This window comes from Giraffa tippelskirchi, chromosome 13 (genome assembly GCF_054371585.1).
Source record: "Giraffa tippelskirchi isolate mGirTip1 chromosome 13, T2T-mGirTip1v1.2.pri, whole genome shotgun sequence".
NCBI classification, from domain to species: Eukaryota; Metazoa; Chordata; class Mammalia; order Artiodactyla; family Giraffidae; genus Giraffa; species Giraffa tippelskirchi.
The window spans coordinates 93,133,827-93,149,721 of NC_137287.1; the positions used below are offsets into that span (position 1 = coordinate 93,133,827).

General features: G+C 40.1%; 1 protein-coding gene across 1 annotated transcript in view; it reads right to left on the reverse strand.

The window, feature by feature from the left end:
• Positions 1 to 1,666: 1,666 nt before the first annotated feature.
• HAO1 (hydroxyacid oxidase 1) overlaps positions 1,667 to 15,895 on the reverse strand; it is a 52,663-nt gene continuing 38,434 nt past the window's right edge. The window contains exons 5-8 of the mRNA XM_081560346.1: positions 11,906 to 11,997; positions 4,005 to 4,163; positions 3,820 to 3,889; positions 1,667 to 1,901 (exon numbers count right to left, since the gene is read on the reverse strand). Of these exons, the coding sequence (XP_081416472.1) occupies positions 1,831 to 1,901; positions 3,820 to 3,889; positions 4,005 to 4,163; positions 11,906 to 11,997 (392 nt within the window). The 3' untranslated portion in view covers positions 1,667 to 1,830. The remainder of the gene's footprint in view (positions 1,902 to 3,819; positions 3,890 to 4,004; positions 4,164 to 11,905; positions 11,998 to 15,895) is intronic.

Genomic DNA, 15,895 nt, shown 5'->3' on the forward strand with positions numbered 1-15,895 from the left:
GAATCTTAGTTCCCTGACCAGGGTCTAACCTGGGCCCCCTGCAGTGGAAGCACAGAGTCGTAACCACTGGGCCACCAGGGAAGTCCCTAAATGATTCTTTTTTATCAGGCCCAGATGTAATTTCAAAAAGAAAAATCTATGTTTGTGTACATCAGAGTATTTATGAATACTCTAGCATTTAAAGGGAAAGAGAGAAGGAAGGAAGAAGAGAGAAGGACAGAATGACAGAGAGAGAGGGAGAAAGAAAGAGACAAAAAGAGATCTGAGAATAAAACATTATAATAAAACAACAAAATATAGCATCACTATCATATATTAAGGTAGTGATTCTCTCAATTGTTCCATTCAATACTTCACAGTAAATGAATAACCAGGGAGATGGTGAAAAGAAATTTCAAACTCTCTTTGGTTACCAACTTCACCTACAATCTGTCAAAAATCTGGCTAGGGAATAAATGTGAAGTTCATATGACCAGGGCTTCAAGGACAGGCAACCAGTGCAGTCACACAGGACTCCATGCTCCAAAGGGGAACTTGTGTTTGAGTTTAATGTTCTTACTGACTTAAAATTCGTAATAATCTTATCTTTGAGTGTGTGTAAAGGATCAGGAGATCATGGAACACGTGCTGCAGCCTGGGAGCCTAGAATGATGCACTGTCCTTCCTCCAACCCATCTACCCCCTCCTACCTTCCCAAGTCCCTTGAGTGAGTCCTTGACTGCTGGCTCATCCACCCCCAAAGACAGCATCACCGTCAACCCCCTTCAGGTCCTGGGCACAGAGGAGTCAGGACAGATCACAGGGCAGTGTTCAGGCACCCATGAGGATTCCCCTGCCCAAGGAAACATGACATTAAATAAAAAGAAAAGATTCCATGACAGGTTCAGAGAAAAACCTTGGAAGAAAGCCTTTTTCCTGCTTTTTTGAACAGGGGGCTCACATCTTCACTTGGCATGGCCTTCATAAATCATGAAGCTGGCCTTACATGTGACTGTGAGTGGGGAAGAAGCAAACTAATGAAGGAGAATGAGGTGTAAGAGAATGAACGAGTATGCACAGGAGGAACAGAGAGGTATTTGGGTTCTGAGATTAAAACAGTTGAATTCCATATTTGTTACACATGGGCCAGATAGCTTCTTTTCAGAAAATGCTTTATTTCTCTCTGATTAAGAAGCAGTCTGAAAAGAAAAGAAGCAGTCTATATCATAAAATACTCAGATACATTCAGATACTGAAGATGTGAAAGAAAATCTACATTCAAAGAAGTCACATAGCCCAGAGTGTTAAAAAGTATCTAGAAAATCACTTTTCTCCCAGTTCTATCAAGCTATCTCCTCAGTGTTATGAATCCAAATCTCCTGTTTCTCCAGGCACATCCAGCCTTCTAAAGTTGCCCTTAGACTTTAAGAACACAGTTTTAGGGGTATCCAAATATAGTGAAGGTTTATAAACAGAGAAATCATTATCTTTTGACCTCTGCACTAGCTACCTCCAATTTTACCCAGGAATATCTTTTGTCTGTAGCACGTGAGGCTGCCAGGGGATGACGTTGTCTAAAACCATTTTCAATGTTTACTTTTTAACAGTTAATATATTTCCAGGATGCAAGTCCATTTCTTTCTAAAAGGTTCCTAGGACACTCATTGAAAAGTCAAAAGCAATGAGCTTAAAATAGCAAGGGATTGCTATTTTGCTGGAGAAGAATGACACCCTTTGTATCGAAGTGGGGAATTACAGGCTGTGGTCACTCTCTGCACAGTGTCTCTTTGTCAAGTAACACATGCCAAAAAAAAAAAAAAAAAAATACAGATGGGAAAATATTGTGCACTGTCAGATCTTGGAAACAGCCAAAGGATTTTTCCTCACCAATGTCTTGTCGATGACTTTCACATTCTGGCACCCTGAAAAAATAACGCATACATTTAATATGAAATGAATGCAATAATAATCAGGCAGGTAATCGTTTTCCCAAGGAATGTAAAACTTGACAAATGTAAGGTTTATGATTCAAGGTAAGCTTGCCAAATCTTATGTGGCATGAGACCATTTTTATTACCTAAACAGTCCTTAACACAAAATGACTGGCACATATTTTTATTAACACAAAGAGTATATTCTTTTCTGCCGCATTTAATACAGAGTCAGTGGCTAAAAGTTCTCTTTTAGGATATGTCTGTAGCAAATTAAAAGGCAGAGTGAGGATTCAAAGAATGGCATTCTTCTCAGGGATGCTGTGTCTCCCCAGCCTCAGCTCAGAAGTGCATAGACCACTGAGCTCTGGAATTCTATCTTTGGGGATGGTCTGAGTGATACAGATCACAGAAAAGGAAGCCCTTGCTACCTTCAAAAGTGGGGAAGGGGATGATTGACTCAAGATGATTCTTTGCATCTACAGGTCCATTCTGAGTCAAATTCAAAACAGTCACTAGGAATAATGATTATTTATTTGTTCATTCATTCAGCAAATATTTATTATTTACATGCTGTGCTCTAATCTAGACACTAAAGATACTGCAGTGAAGACAACAAAGATCCCTGCCTCGTGGTTCTTAACATTCCAGAGAGGAAACAGACAATGCATAATGTGTGTCATTTAAGAAAAATAATGTGATAGATAATCTACAGAAGGTGTTAGGTGCCATGGAAAATAATGAAATTAGAAGGTGTTAGCTGCTATGGAAAAAAATGAAACAGTAACAAAGAAAAAAAAGGGAAGTTGGGTGAGCGGAAGACAAATTGCCATTTTAAACATGGTGGTCAACATAGGATCCTATGAGACAGTAAGATGTAAAAGCGTGACTTGAAGGACACGGGGGAGTTTGCCACATAGATTTTTGGGGAAAGAGCATCCAGCCAGGAGGAAGAGCAAGGCTAAAGCCTTTAGACTGAAACATGCCTGTTGTCATCAGGGATCGGCAAGAAGGCAAATAAGGCCTGGGTGGACATATTTGTCACTCAAATATGGCCTGAGTAACAGTGGGAGGAGCTGAAGTCAGAGAGGTGACAGAGGTCAAACCACATAGAACCTCATAGACCATCATGAAGACTTTGGTATTTATTCTGAATAAACTGGGAGCAATTGAAATGTGCTGATATGCTCCAAGTTAATGTCTAAAAGGATAGTTCTGATGCTGTGATCAGAATAAACTGGAACAGAGAAGGAAGACAGGATAGACAGGCTGACTCAAAATACCCAACGAAAGAGACAACAACAGAAAGGATACACAAGGAAACCATATCCAAGAAGAAGGGAGATGATGTAGGTTCCAATCAGGTTTTTTTTACAGAAAGCACTTCTGTGGATGGATGTGAGGCTATGAGAGAGAAAAGGAGTCAAGAGTGACTTAAGACTTAAGATCTGAGCAAGTGAGACAAAGGTATTAACATGAACTGAGACTGAAAAATCTGCAGGTAGAGCAGAGTTATTGTAGAAATTTAGCAGCTTAGTCTTGGACAGGTAGATTTTGAGATGCCACATAGACATCTAGGTGGAACTGGTGGCTAGCCCATTAGATTCATTGTTCATGTGTTAAGAGAGGAGAAAGAATATGATGTAGCATTACCCTTAAGGCAGTAATAAGACTTGCCAAAGCATCTCAGAAAAGACTGTCCAAGCAGAGGCTAAGTGACCACTACAGACAGACATGCTGTGGAGTTCTCCCTTCAGAGAGCTGTCTGCACTATTAGCCAACTTTATATTTAATTACACTCCAAATGGTTCCATCCCCTTCTCCCCCAAATTCACTTTTTTCCACCAAGGAGCCTGGCCTAAAGAAACCCAGAAGAAATGAAATAGTAAATGATAACATCAAGTCTTACCACTCAGAGCCATGGCCAACCAGAATTCCTCCTTCAGTATTTCAAGGACACCCTGAACACCTTTCTCTCCCTAAGCAAGAAGAAGACACAGATCTTTTGAGTAAGTCTGTATGACAGGTTTCATGAATTTATTTCACAGTTGAGTCACTCTGTTTTATATATTTATTGCTTTGTCCTCCAATTACCTGGGAAGCCAAGCCCCAAATGATCGGTCTCCCCACAAACACAGCCTTGGCTCCCAGGGCCAGAGCTTTCAGAACGTCAGTTCCCTTCCGCACACCGCCATCCAGGAAGACCTCCACCTTCCCTTCCACAGCCTCCACTATTTCTGGCAGAGCATCAATCTGTGGAGAGAAGAGGTCAGTGAAGTGATACTGTGCATGTTGAATTGTTCCCCAGCTCAACTTCCACAGGCCACCAACCATCCAACTAGCACTGAGAGTAGGAAAGGCTAGGCTTAGAATCAACAGCAAAATCCTTCTCTCCTAAAATAGAAGAAATACAAATGCTAGCAACCAAAAACCAGCTAAATTTGGAACTGAGTGGCTTATTTTTCTGTCGAAGTTCAAGATTATTTTTTTATTCCTGATGTGTGTACATGCATGCTAAGTCGCTTCAGTCCTGTCCGACTCTGTGCGATCCTATGGACTATAGTCTGCCAGGCTCCTCTGTCCCTAGGATTCTCCAGGCAAGAATAGGGGAGTGGGTTGCCATGCCCTTCTCTTGGGGATCTTCCCAACTCAGGGATTGAACCCGTGTCTCTTGTCTCCTGCAATGGTAGGCAGGAGACATAATGGTAGGTAGATGGCACTAATACCACCTGGGAAGCCCTTAATCCTGATATTCAGATTCAAATATCATGATCCATATATATATATATATACATATACATATACATATACATATATATATATACACACACACAATTAAAAAAACAAAATCAGCTTAAAAGACACAGGGCTACTCTTTATTAAATACATAAATATAAATGAAATATCTTCTTCATATAAGTTATTCTGAACATTAATGTACTCATTGAAAATCAATTGTTAAAATTCATACTCAGACTGTGGTAGAAGCAATGGTATATAAAAATGTAAACACTATCAGTCACAAAAAAAACTTAGTCTCTGATTTTCCCTCCCAAAATATGAGAATATATATAATATAGCAAATATATATAATAATATAGCAAACATCCAGTTATACATTAGAGAATTCTCCCTGAAAATACTTTTTCTTGCTTTTAAGGAAAATGACCACATGCACTTTGAAGATCCTCATCTTGATTAGCAGTTGATGATAGCTTATTATATCAGCTCTAGAGAATATAAGATCCTCATTGAGGTCCATCTGCTAGACTGTATGATTGTCCGTAATTCTTCACACCACTCTGAACCCACTATTTTTCCAAGGTCACTTGGCAGTGTTTCCTAGTTTTAAAAAAACAAAACACAGTGCACTTATCACTCCTTGACAGTAGGCCTTGGCCTTGCAACCTACTTTGCCCAATGACATGTGGACAGAGGTGGTAGAGTGCCATTTCTAGGCATGGGCCTTGAAAGACCTCATACATTTCAGCTGTCTCTTGCAGCTGTGCCATTTGCAATGCGAGGAAACTAGCCCCTCCAACCCCGCCACAGAGCTGAGACCCCGGAAAAGGAGAGTTGTTCCATCCAAGCCCAGCTGGACCTGAAACAGCCACCCAGCCAGAACCAAATCTAGGTCAGCAGACCCCCAGTTGACAAAAAGTTTCATGGGAATAATGATGTAAATCACTGAGTTTGGAATCTTTCGTTTTTTAGCATCATGTGGTAATAGCTCATAAAGTTGGTTAATAGCCAATATATAGATAGTAACTGACACAATTGGCTACTTTGGTGTAAATCTTTGCATCTGAGGGTGGAAACAGTTCTCATAGTGACCTACTATAGTGACCATAGTGACCATAGTAGGTCAAAATTTGCAGAAATTATCCATACATATCCCCAAGCACTTAAATATAAAATGAAATCCATACATTCAAGTGCAGTTTTTCTAGAAATAATTGTGTTGAAATCACTCAAAAACTTTCCTACTTCTCCCCCAAAATTTGAGAGGCTCAATGTAAAAAGTGTTTTATGTAAAAAACTGAAGACCAAACCCAACTACAGATTTGGAGGAAGTGAAGGCAACAGTTGGAGCACAGCCCCCTAAATGTTTGGCAAGTAATGTGATTTTCCTCTTTTCCTTTTGGCTTTTCTGCCTGGCCAAACACGCTTTGGATCCATTTACATATGTCCCTTTACCTATACATAGTCCTCCTTTTAGAGTCAGGCAAGTTACATCAACATATAAATGCTACAATTTCCAAGTGATGATGCAAGCTATAATTAAGTATATTTCCCCATTTGAAACCAAAACCAAAGAAAAATATTAGCTAGTTTCAGTTCAATACACGTTTTCAAAGTCACGCAAATCAAGTCTTTTAGGATATTTCCAATGCCCAACCTGGCCTAAAAAATAAACTAATAAGGATACTTAAAGTGTGAATCCTGGGTTATAAAATGAAGCCTAGATTTGTGTTTTCCTGTTCATGGACAAGGAAGTTCTATCCATCACAGAGCATTTCTATCCTCCCTTTCTTCTTCTTGGAGCTGCAGTTTTACTGTATATATTATGCAGAATAATTCTGACCAGAGCAGATAGAATAAGTAAATATAGTGAACAAGTCCACTATTTTACGACTTTTCTGTTTCTTTCTTTTCAGCTTGCTACACATCTAAAAGACCATTCATGTCAGCTTTTCTTTTCTTAGTGGTTCCTTAGACAACTAATTGCGGGCTTAGCTCCAGCAGAGTTAATCTACAGGAAAATACAGTAAGATTCCAATGTACTACTGTTCACTCATCCATCCATTCACTGATTTATCAAACATTTTATTGATGACTTGGCAGATTCCAGGCACCATGCCAGGCAGTTTATGGAATCCAAAAAGGATCCCACAGGGACCTGACTCTGGAAGAGCCCCCCTCTTTCCTGTTCCTGCTCAAGGTCCTCCCTGTCCACAAAACTTCCACTCACAAGGTGCTTCCATCTTTCTACCTTCTTAAAGCACCCAGTCCTACACTCATGATTTCTGACATTTTAGGCATAAAATGCTTTCAAGGTTCCAAACCAGAACAGTTGAGCACAAACAAGCAGATAAAGCCAGAGGTGCTTTAGTTAACAATGAAGAAGACAGATTCCAGGCCACTGCCCACAAGTCCTCCTCCAACTCTCTAGCCACCATGCTTCAGGCAGCCCTGGCTGGAGGTGGTGGTGTGAGTTCTAATAAGTAGTATGAGTTCTACTAAGCATATTTAGAAAACCCCCTGGTCCACACAGGTCTGGCTGACTGTTTGCAATCGCAGAAATGGCTGCAGCCATCTCCCACCCTATCTTCATTTCCTTGCAGTGCAACATTTCTGCTCCTCCCATCACGAGGGAGAAATGAAGTCAGAAAAGTATTTCCTCACCCCTTGAATCTGAAGTGGCCATGTGATTAGCTTCCACAGAAAAAGAAAGAAGTGACAGTGTGCCTGTTCTAAGCATAGAGCTCAAGAGGCTTAGGTATTTCCACTTGCTCCCTGGGAAACCCAGTGCCTTGTGAGACCCAGCCCACCCATGGTCTAGATGTGAGAGACAATGCAGAGCCATCCCTGCTGAGGTCATCCTACGCCAGCCTGCCCTAGTAGACCCAGCAGCTGACCACAGACATGTATGAGTGAGCCCAGCCAGGAACACAAAACCTCTCTGTGGATCTCAGATCAAATGGACAACTCACAAAGTTATGACATGAATCAATGGCTATTGAATTTTAACCAGTAGATTTCAGAGTGGTTTGTTACACAGCAAAAGCTAACTGATAAATCAAATGGTTCTCAAATGTAGAATATAATGAATCCTTTTCAGGAGAAAAAATGAAATTTCTGATGTCATAGAATATACCCAAGGACTCAATTTGAGAAACACTGATTTAACAACCCAAAGTTTTTTTTATGAAAATGTTTTACAGTTGAAAATTTTCACTAGAAAAGAATGTCATATTTTTAAGTTTAAGGGCTTCCCTGGTGGTCAGTTGGTAAAGAATCCACCTGCATGTGGGAGACCTGGGCTCGATCCCTGGATTGGGAAGATTCCCTGGAGGAGGGCATGGCAACCCACTCCAGTATACTTGCCTGGAGAATCCCCATGGACAGAGGAGCCTTTGTGGGCTACAGTACATGGGGTCGCAAAGAGTCAAACACGAATGAGTGACTAAGCATAAGATTGGATCCAGTTAGCATCAGAAAAAATTTTTTTCATAAAAAAGTGAAAAAAAAGCTCCTAGGGTTCAAAGACTCCACAAAATCTGTCTTTAGACCCCAGTTTGAGATGATCTAGTATTGTGGATTTTGGAAATATAGTGATTCTGCCGTATCATTCTCTAATTACTTCAGAACTAGTCTTTGCCACATTATTACCTTCAGAGTAAGGATCTTAATGTGAACTTATTTTTTTAAGGCAGATGTTAAATTATTTATAAAAGCATACCCTGCTGAATTATCAAAGTTCTTAGAAGGAAATATGTTATTCTTTTCTTTTATTGGAGTATAGCTGTTTTACAATGTTGTGTTAGTTTCTGCTATACAGCAAAGTGAATCAGCTATGTGTTTACATATATCCCTTCTTTTTTGGATTTCCTTCCCATTTAGGTGACCACAGAGCATTGAGTAGAGTCCCCTGTGCTATACAGTCAGTTCTAATTAGTTATCTATTTTTTATATAATAGTGTATATATGTCAATCCCAAACTCCCAGTACATCCCACCCTCCCTCCCACCTTGGTAGCAGTATGTTTGTTCTCTATGTCTGTGTCTCTACTTCTGCTTTGCAAAAAATGTGAACTTATTTTTAAACTCTTTGCGGCAGCAGGCCATGGTTCTCAATCGCACTGTATTACTGTGGACTGCAGTCAAACTCCTGATCTGGGACTCTTAGTGGTAAGTATTTCTCCACACAAGAAAACTCTGTGATTTATAGAAATGCAGAAATCATACAATCCAGACATTTAATTTTTGCAACCAACACAACATTAAGCAGAGACTCAGGCTGAAAAGTGTGAGCAACATGCTCACCCAGCGCTCACCCCTCTAGAGGCAAGGAAAGGACTTGAACCCAAGACTCTGGGTTCATTTCAATGCTCTTGCAGTAAAATCACACTGCCTCTTTGGCTCTGAGTTATGATGTCACAGAATGTGCAGGAAAGTAAGTCCTTCTGTGTATCTACTGAGAAGTTGTATATCACAGCCTCCTCCAAGTCTTTTGCCAAACGCCTGAAAAACCAGCACACTGAGAGAAAAACACCTTCACTATAAACTTAATCCTGCTTCACATTTCTCTCATCATCATGCACCTTGAATTTGCTCTAAAGTAGGAGGCAAACTCAAGCAAGTATCTCCTCTCAGGCACACATCATGCAAAGGGAAGGGTCATTGTTTATCTTAAAACAGTCTCTGAGACCACAACTCAAAAAGCCCTTTTAGATAAGTTTCCATATCCCCTCAGCCAGAAGGAAATAAACCACACCATTCAGATATTTTTCCCTTAGAATCTAGTTAGATTTGATTTCAGTAGATTTAGATTTTATTTTTAGAAAACAAACTTAATTTGGCCCGCCCACTAAGTCCACGTCTTGATACACAAGAGAGGCATATATCAGCGGAAAAGCCTTGAACTGTGACCAACTTCTCCTGCCTGCCCAGAGGAGCTCTTCACTCTCCACTACAGGCAATGTTTAATATCACCTAAAAAGATGGGGCTTTATAAGTAATGCTAAATTGGAAAGAGCTGACAACTTCCAGTTTTATGATTTTAATTACTGATTCTGTGCAAAGACTTGATTTGTTCCTACCATTAGCCCATTAGTGCTTCAAGAAAAACTCCTGAGTGCAAATGCACGTGCCCAGTAGCCCCCGGCCTCATTCAATCTGCCCTAAGACCTGCACAACATCCATGGATTTAGCTAAATCAACCTGTTAGCTTAATGAAACAGTAATCCACTATGACTTGACAAAATTATTTGAATAAATTCAAATGTTTGCCCCAACTAAAACCGTCCCATAATAACTATGACTAAATGGTTCTGACAAAAGGGGGAAATGGATATGATGATCCAGCTCAGAAATGATGAACTAAAGAGTCTATCCACATTACTTCATAGATACATATTTATTTAAGTTTTATTACATGATGTTAGCTTACTTTGCCTATGATAAATGAGATTATGGAATACTAAAATTTAAAGGCACCAAAGAAACAATCTAATTAAATTTTTTTAACTTTAAAAGATGAAAAAGCTGAGATTTGGAGGGGCTATCCCTCTGCCCCATAGCAGGTCAGACCCTTCTCTCTTTCCTTGGCTCTCATAATTATCCAGGCCACCTCATGGTCTTTGTGCTCCCCATCATGCCACAGCTCAATTTGTGGTACTTGTTGCTGCTAAATCAAGGTTTTTCTATTGCATATCTAATAACTCATAATATTTAACATTCAAAGACCCCCCTTCCTGACTTGTCCAAGGAGGCATATTTCTCAGGCTCCCAACACCCACCAGATACTGCAAACAAAATGGATTCCTTGGTATTTCCCAAGCATATCTCAGTCTTTCCCATTCCACTTTTACTCTCACACTAGTGAAAGCAGGGGTCCATATGGGAACAAAGCAGAGGTGAAAGGCAGCTGCAATCCCACTACCTCATCTAAAGAAATCCTGGACATATTATCACAGTGAAGAGCATATAAGGGACCCCCACGCCACCCCACCTACAGCGTTTGGCCTTCATTCTAGATCAGGGATCCATGAAGTACACCCCTGGATATATGTCTGTCTCCATGACTTTCGACCCATTTCTAGGCTCCCCAATCGTTTATCGTAAAGTCAACCCTTGGCTGGGCCCTTCGCTCTTGGCCTTAGGAGTCAATTGCTCACTTTTACTGTTTTAACTCTATCCCACACCATTCCAGCCATTTAGTTTACTTTTATATCTGGATTCTGACTCTGATTTGTCTGGCACAGGATATATAGTGCATATAAATTCACACTGGATCTCCTCAGTAGCTGTCAAAAATATCAGTGCTTCAGTTTCCCTGGTCCCACAAGATTCTAATGGATGGATTCAGGGTGCAGACCGGGAATTAGGATTCTTTAAAGTTCCCAAGAGATTCCAATGTGCAGCCAAGGTAGTTCAAGCTCCAACAGAGAGGCTTGTTTGCAGGAAACCTCTCCCGGGCCACAGGATTTCTGCCTCCTTTCCCCACCTGCCTTCACTCTGCAGTTCTTCAACCCCCACCGCCAAGAAACTCATGGGATAATCTCTTCTTTCCTACTCCAATTTACAATATTCCTCTTAGTATATCTATAAATATAGGAATAATCCCTGCTTACAAATGGCTACTTACTTAACACAGACAACTTTTATAAGTTTACAAACAAAGAGAATAATAATCTAATTTAGGTAGATGCCCATGTGCTCATGCACACGCTGAGTCACTAAGTCATGTCCGACTCTTTGCGACCCCCTGGACTGAAGCCCACCAGCCTCCTCTGTCCATGGGATTTTCCAGGCAAGAATACTGGAGTGGGTTGCCATTTCCTTCTCCAGGGGATCTTCCTAACCCAAGGATTGAACCCACATCTCCTGCATTGGCAGACAGATTCTTTACCACTGAGCCACCAGGGAAGCCCAATTTATGTAGTTGTGTGTGTGTGTGTGTGTGTGTGCGCGCGTGCACGCTGAGTTGTGTCTGACATTTTGCAACCCCACGGGCTTTAGCTTGCCAGGCTCTTCTGTCCACGGGATTTTCCAGGCAAGAATACTGAGTGGGTTGCCATTTCCTACTTCAAGGGATCTTCCAGACTCAGGGATCAAAGCACTAAACTTAAAATCTGAGATCTTACATATATTCCTACATATTCTATCTTGATTATTCATACAAAAATATATACACAAAGAGGGGTAGTCACAGAGATGGTCAAAACTGAGATAGAAATGGGAATTCCAATTGAGGCATTTGCCAAAACTCACAGTGGCTGGCACCCCATCAAGCTGTCGAGCCCCATGATTTGACACCAAGATCCCATCCAAACCATGTTTAACTGCCGTCTTGGCATCATCACCTAGAAAGAGTAATACAACCACGTATGGAAAAGGCAACTTAATAAAAGGCTTGAATTTTGAGGTCAAAGCATTCCCATCAAAGGGGGCCCAATCTGATACATATGGATCTTGCTCAGAAACTTCAGCACAGACATAGATCCAAGGGTTAAATCTAGAATTATATTGATGATTTCTTTGGCCAAAAAAGATTAACATTTGAAACAGCTTAACGATGAAATAAAACTATCAATAGATGGTAAATTGACATGCAGTTAAAATATATTTATCCTCATAAGGAAATACCTTTGCCAAGTTTTTCTTATTAGTAACAAGATTAAATTATTTAACATTCAACATAATTACTCCTCCACAGTTTGGATAACATAAAAGAACATATAAGTAGCAAGCAGTTTATGTGTAACAGGTGATGAACAAGTCTATTTCAAAAATATTCTTTAATACAAAGCTTTAACTTTAGTGATCATTTTAAGTAATAGTGTTCTATAATTAAATGTATTTTGTCCATTGAAGTATATAAAATATAATATTCAAATGATTTGCTACATCTTAACCATTCTTTAAAATATATTGATTTTTGAAAATGTGGTTTTAAATTAGACAAACATACTCTGAAGTCAATTTCAAATCTTTTAAAAATATTTTACATCTTTAAACTATTATTTTCAGCATTCTCCCAATAAAAACTATTTGCTAACAGAATCATGAAAAGAACACTGCTTCTCAAGTTTAACACTCAAAAATAGCCCAAGGTTGTAGTAAAATCAGATTGTGAAAACTTAGCAGATAGATACAGAACATTGCTTATATTTATAAATTCAGCAATGGAGATCAAGGGCAGATCTAACTAAGGATAATTTAAAAAAGAGATTCATAGGAGAATTTTTAATTTGGATTATTTGAAAATTTTATTCTATATCACCATTTTCCAAACGGTGTTTCATGGAATACTAATTTTTAAATATTCCCACTTTTCAAAATAAAGCTAAAAATATTTTTCTTCTAAAATTGTAGGCATATGAAAATGTTAAACCCATGTGGCATAGACAATGTTTACATCCTTTAAAATTCATAGGTTGAAGTTTTAACCCTCAATGTGATGCAATTTGGAGATGAATACTTAGAGAAGTAATAAGGGTTAGATGAGGTCCCAGGTAGTGCTAGTGATAAAGGTCATGAGGGTAAGGCCCTCATCATGGTGTTAGTGCCCTTACAAGATTACACCAGAGAGCTTGCTCCTCTCCCTCTTCATGCACACAAGGGAGAGGCCTTGTGGGCACACAGCGTCAAGGTGACCTCTGCAACTCAAGGGAAGAGCCTTCACAAAAACTAGCCATGCTGGCAACATTATCTCAGACTTCCAGCCTTCAGAAGAATGAGAAAATAAATTTCTGCTTTAAAACACTCACTCTCTCAGGCTATTACATTTTCTTATGGCAACTTGAGCCAACTAAGACATTGTGTCTTCATGATATTATTATTACTAGCAGAGAATGGAGAAGGCAATGGCAACCCACTCCAGTACTCTTGCCTGGAAAATCCCATGGACAGAGGAGCCTGGTGGGCTGCCATCTATGGGGTCGCACAGAGTCGGACACGACTGAAGCGACTTAGCAGCAGTAGCAGCAGCAGCAGCAGCAGCAGCAGCAGAGAATAGTATATATAAGGAATATATACTATATAGTGTGCATGCTAAGTCGCTTCAGTTGTGTCTGACTCTTTGCGACCCTATGAACTGTGGCCTGTCGGGTTCCTCTGTCCATTGGATTCTCCAGGCAAGATACTGGAGTGGGTTTCCATGCCCTTCTCCAGGGGATAATTCCGACCCAGGGATAGAACCCACGTCTGTCTCATCTAACATGCATTGGCAGGCTGGTTATTTACCACTAGTACCACATGAGAAGTCCATATACTATATTATATATATATATATATATATATATATATATGTTAGGCTTCACAGATGATGCTAGTGGTAAAGAACCCTCCTACCAATGCTGGAGACATAAAGAGACGTGAGTGCTATAGAAGAAATATCTAGTGTGTGAGTGATGTCCTTCAGTTCAGTTCAATTCAGTTGCTCAGGCATGTCCGATTCTTTATGAACCCATGGACTGCAGCATGCCAAGCCTCCCTGTCCATCACCAACTCCTAGAGCTTGCTCAAACTCATGTCCATCAAGTGGTGATGCCATACAGCCATCTCACCCCCTGTTATCCCCTTCTCTTCCTGCCTTCATTTTTCCCAGTATCAGGGTCTTTTCCAACGAGTCAGTTCTTCACATCAGGTGGCCAAAGTATTAGAGCTTCAGCTTCAGCATCAGTTCTTCCAATGAATATTCAGGGTTGATTTCCTTGAGGATTGACTGGTTTGATCTCCTTGCAGTCCAAGGGACTCTCAAGAGTCTTCTCCAACACCACAGCTCTAAAGCATCAATTCTTCAGTGCTCAGCTTTCTTTATGGTCCAACTCTCACCTCCATACATGAATACCAGAAAAACCATGGCTTTGACTAGATGGACTTTGTCAGCAAAGTAATGTCTCTGTGTATTAAGTAATGTCTATGATTTTTAATACACTGTCTAGGTTCGTCATAGCTTTTCTTCCAAGGAGCAAGCATCTTAATTTCACAGCCACAGTCACCATCTGTGGTGATTTTGGAGTCCAAGAAAGTAAAGTCTCTCACTGTTTCCATTGCTTCCCCATCTATTTGCCATAAAGTGATGGGACCAGAAGCCATGGTCTTAGTTATCTCAGTGTTGAGTTTTAAGCCAGCCTTTTCACTTTCTTCTTTCATTTCATCAAGAGGTTCTTCAGTTCCTCTTCACTTTCTGCAGTAAGGGTGGTGTCATCTGCATATCTGAGGTTATTGATATTTCTCCCAGCTTGTGCTTCATCCATCCTGGCATTTTGCATGATATAGTGTGCATAGAAGTTAAATAAGCAGGGTGACAATATACAACCTTGATGTATTCTTTTCCCAATTTGGAACCAGTCTGTTGTGCCAAGTCTGATTCTAACTGTTGCTTCTTGACCTGCATACAGATTTCTCAGGAGGCAGGTAAGGTGGTCTGGTATTTCCATCTCTTTAAGAATTTTCCACAGTTTGTTGTGATCCACACAGTCAAAGGCTTTGGGGTAGTCAATAAAGTAGAAGTAGATGTTTTTCTGGAACTCTCTTGCTTTTTCGATGATCCAATGGATGTTGGCAATTTGATCTCTGGTCCCTCTGTCTTTTCTAAATCCAGCTTGAACATCTGGAAGTTCTCAGTTCAAATACTGTTGAAGACTGGCTTGGAGAATTTTGAGCATTACTTTGCTAGCGTGTGAGATGAGTGCAATTGTGCGGTAGTTTGAACATTCTTCAGCATTGCCTTTCTTTGGGATTGGAATGAAAACTGACATTTTCCAGTCCTGTGGCCACTGTTGAGTTTTCCAAATTTGCTGGCATATTGAGTGCAGCACTTTCACAGCATCATCTTCTAGGATTTGAAATAACTCAACTAGAATTCCATCACTTCCACTAGCTTTGTTCGTAGTGATGCTTCCTAAGGCCCACTTGACTTTGGACTCCAGGATATCTGGCTCTAGGTACATGATCACACCATCATGGTTATCTGGGTCGTGAAGATCTTTTTTGTACAGTTCTTCTGGGTATTCCTGCCACCTTTTCTTAGTATCTTCTGCTTCTGTTAGGTCCATACCATTTCTGTCCTGTATTGCACCCATCTTCACGTGAAATGTTCCCTTGGTATCTCTAATTTTCCTGAAGCTCTTATCATTTGGATATTGGACATTTTAAACAGTCTTCAAGCCTCTCCCTCATTTAATCATATTTAATGATTAAAAATAATTTACTCATTTCTATTTGTCACTTTGTTTTACATTTTGGGAAATATCC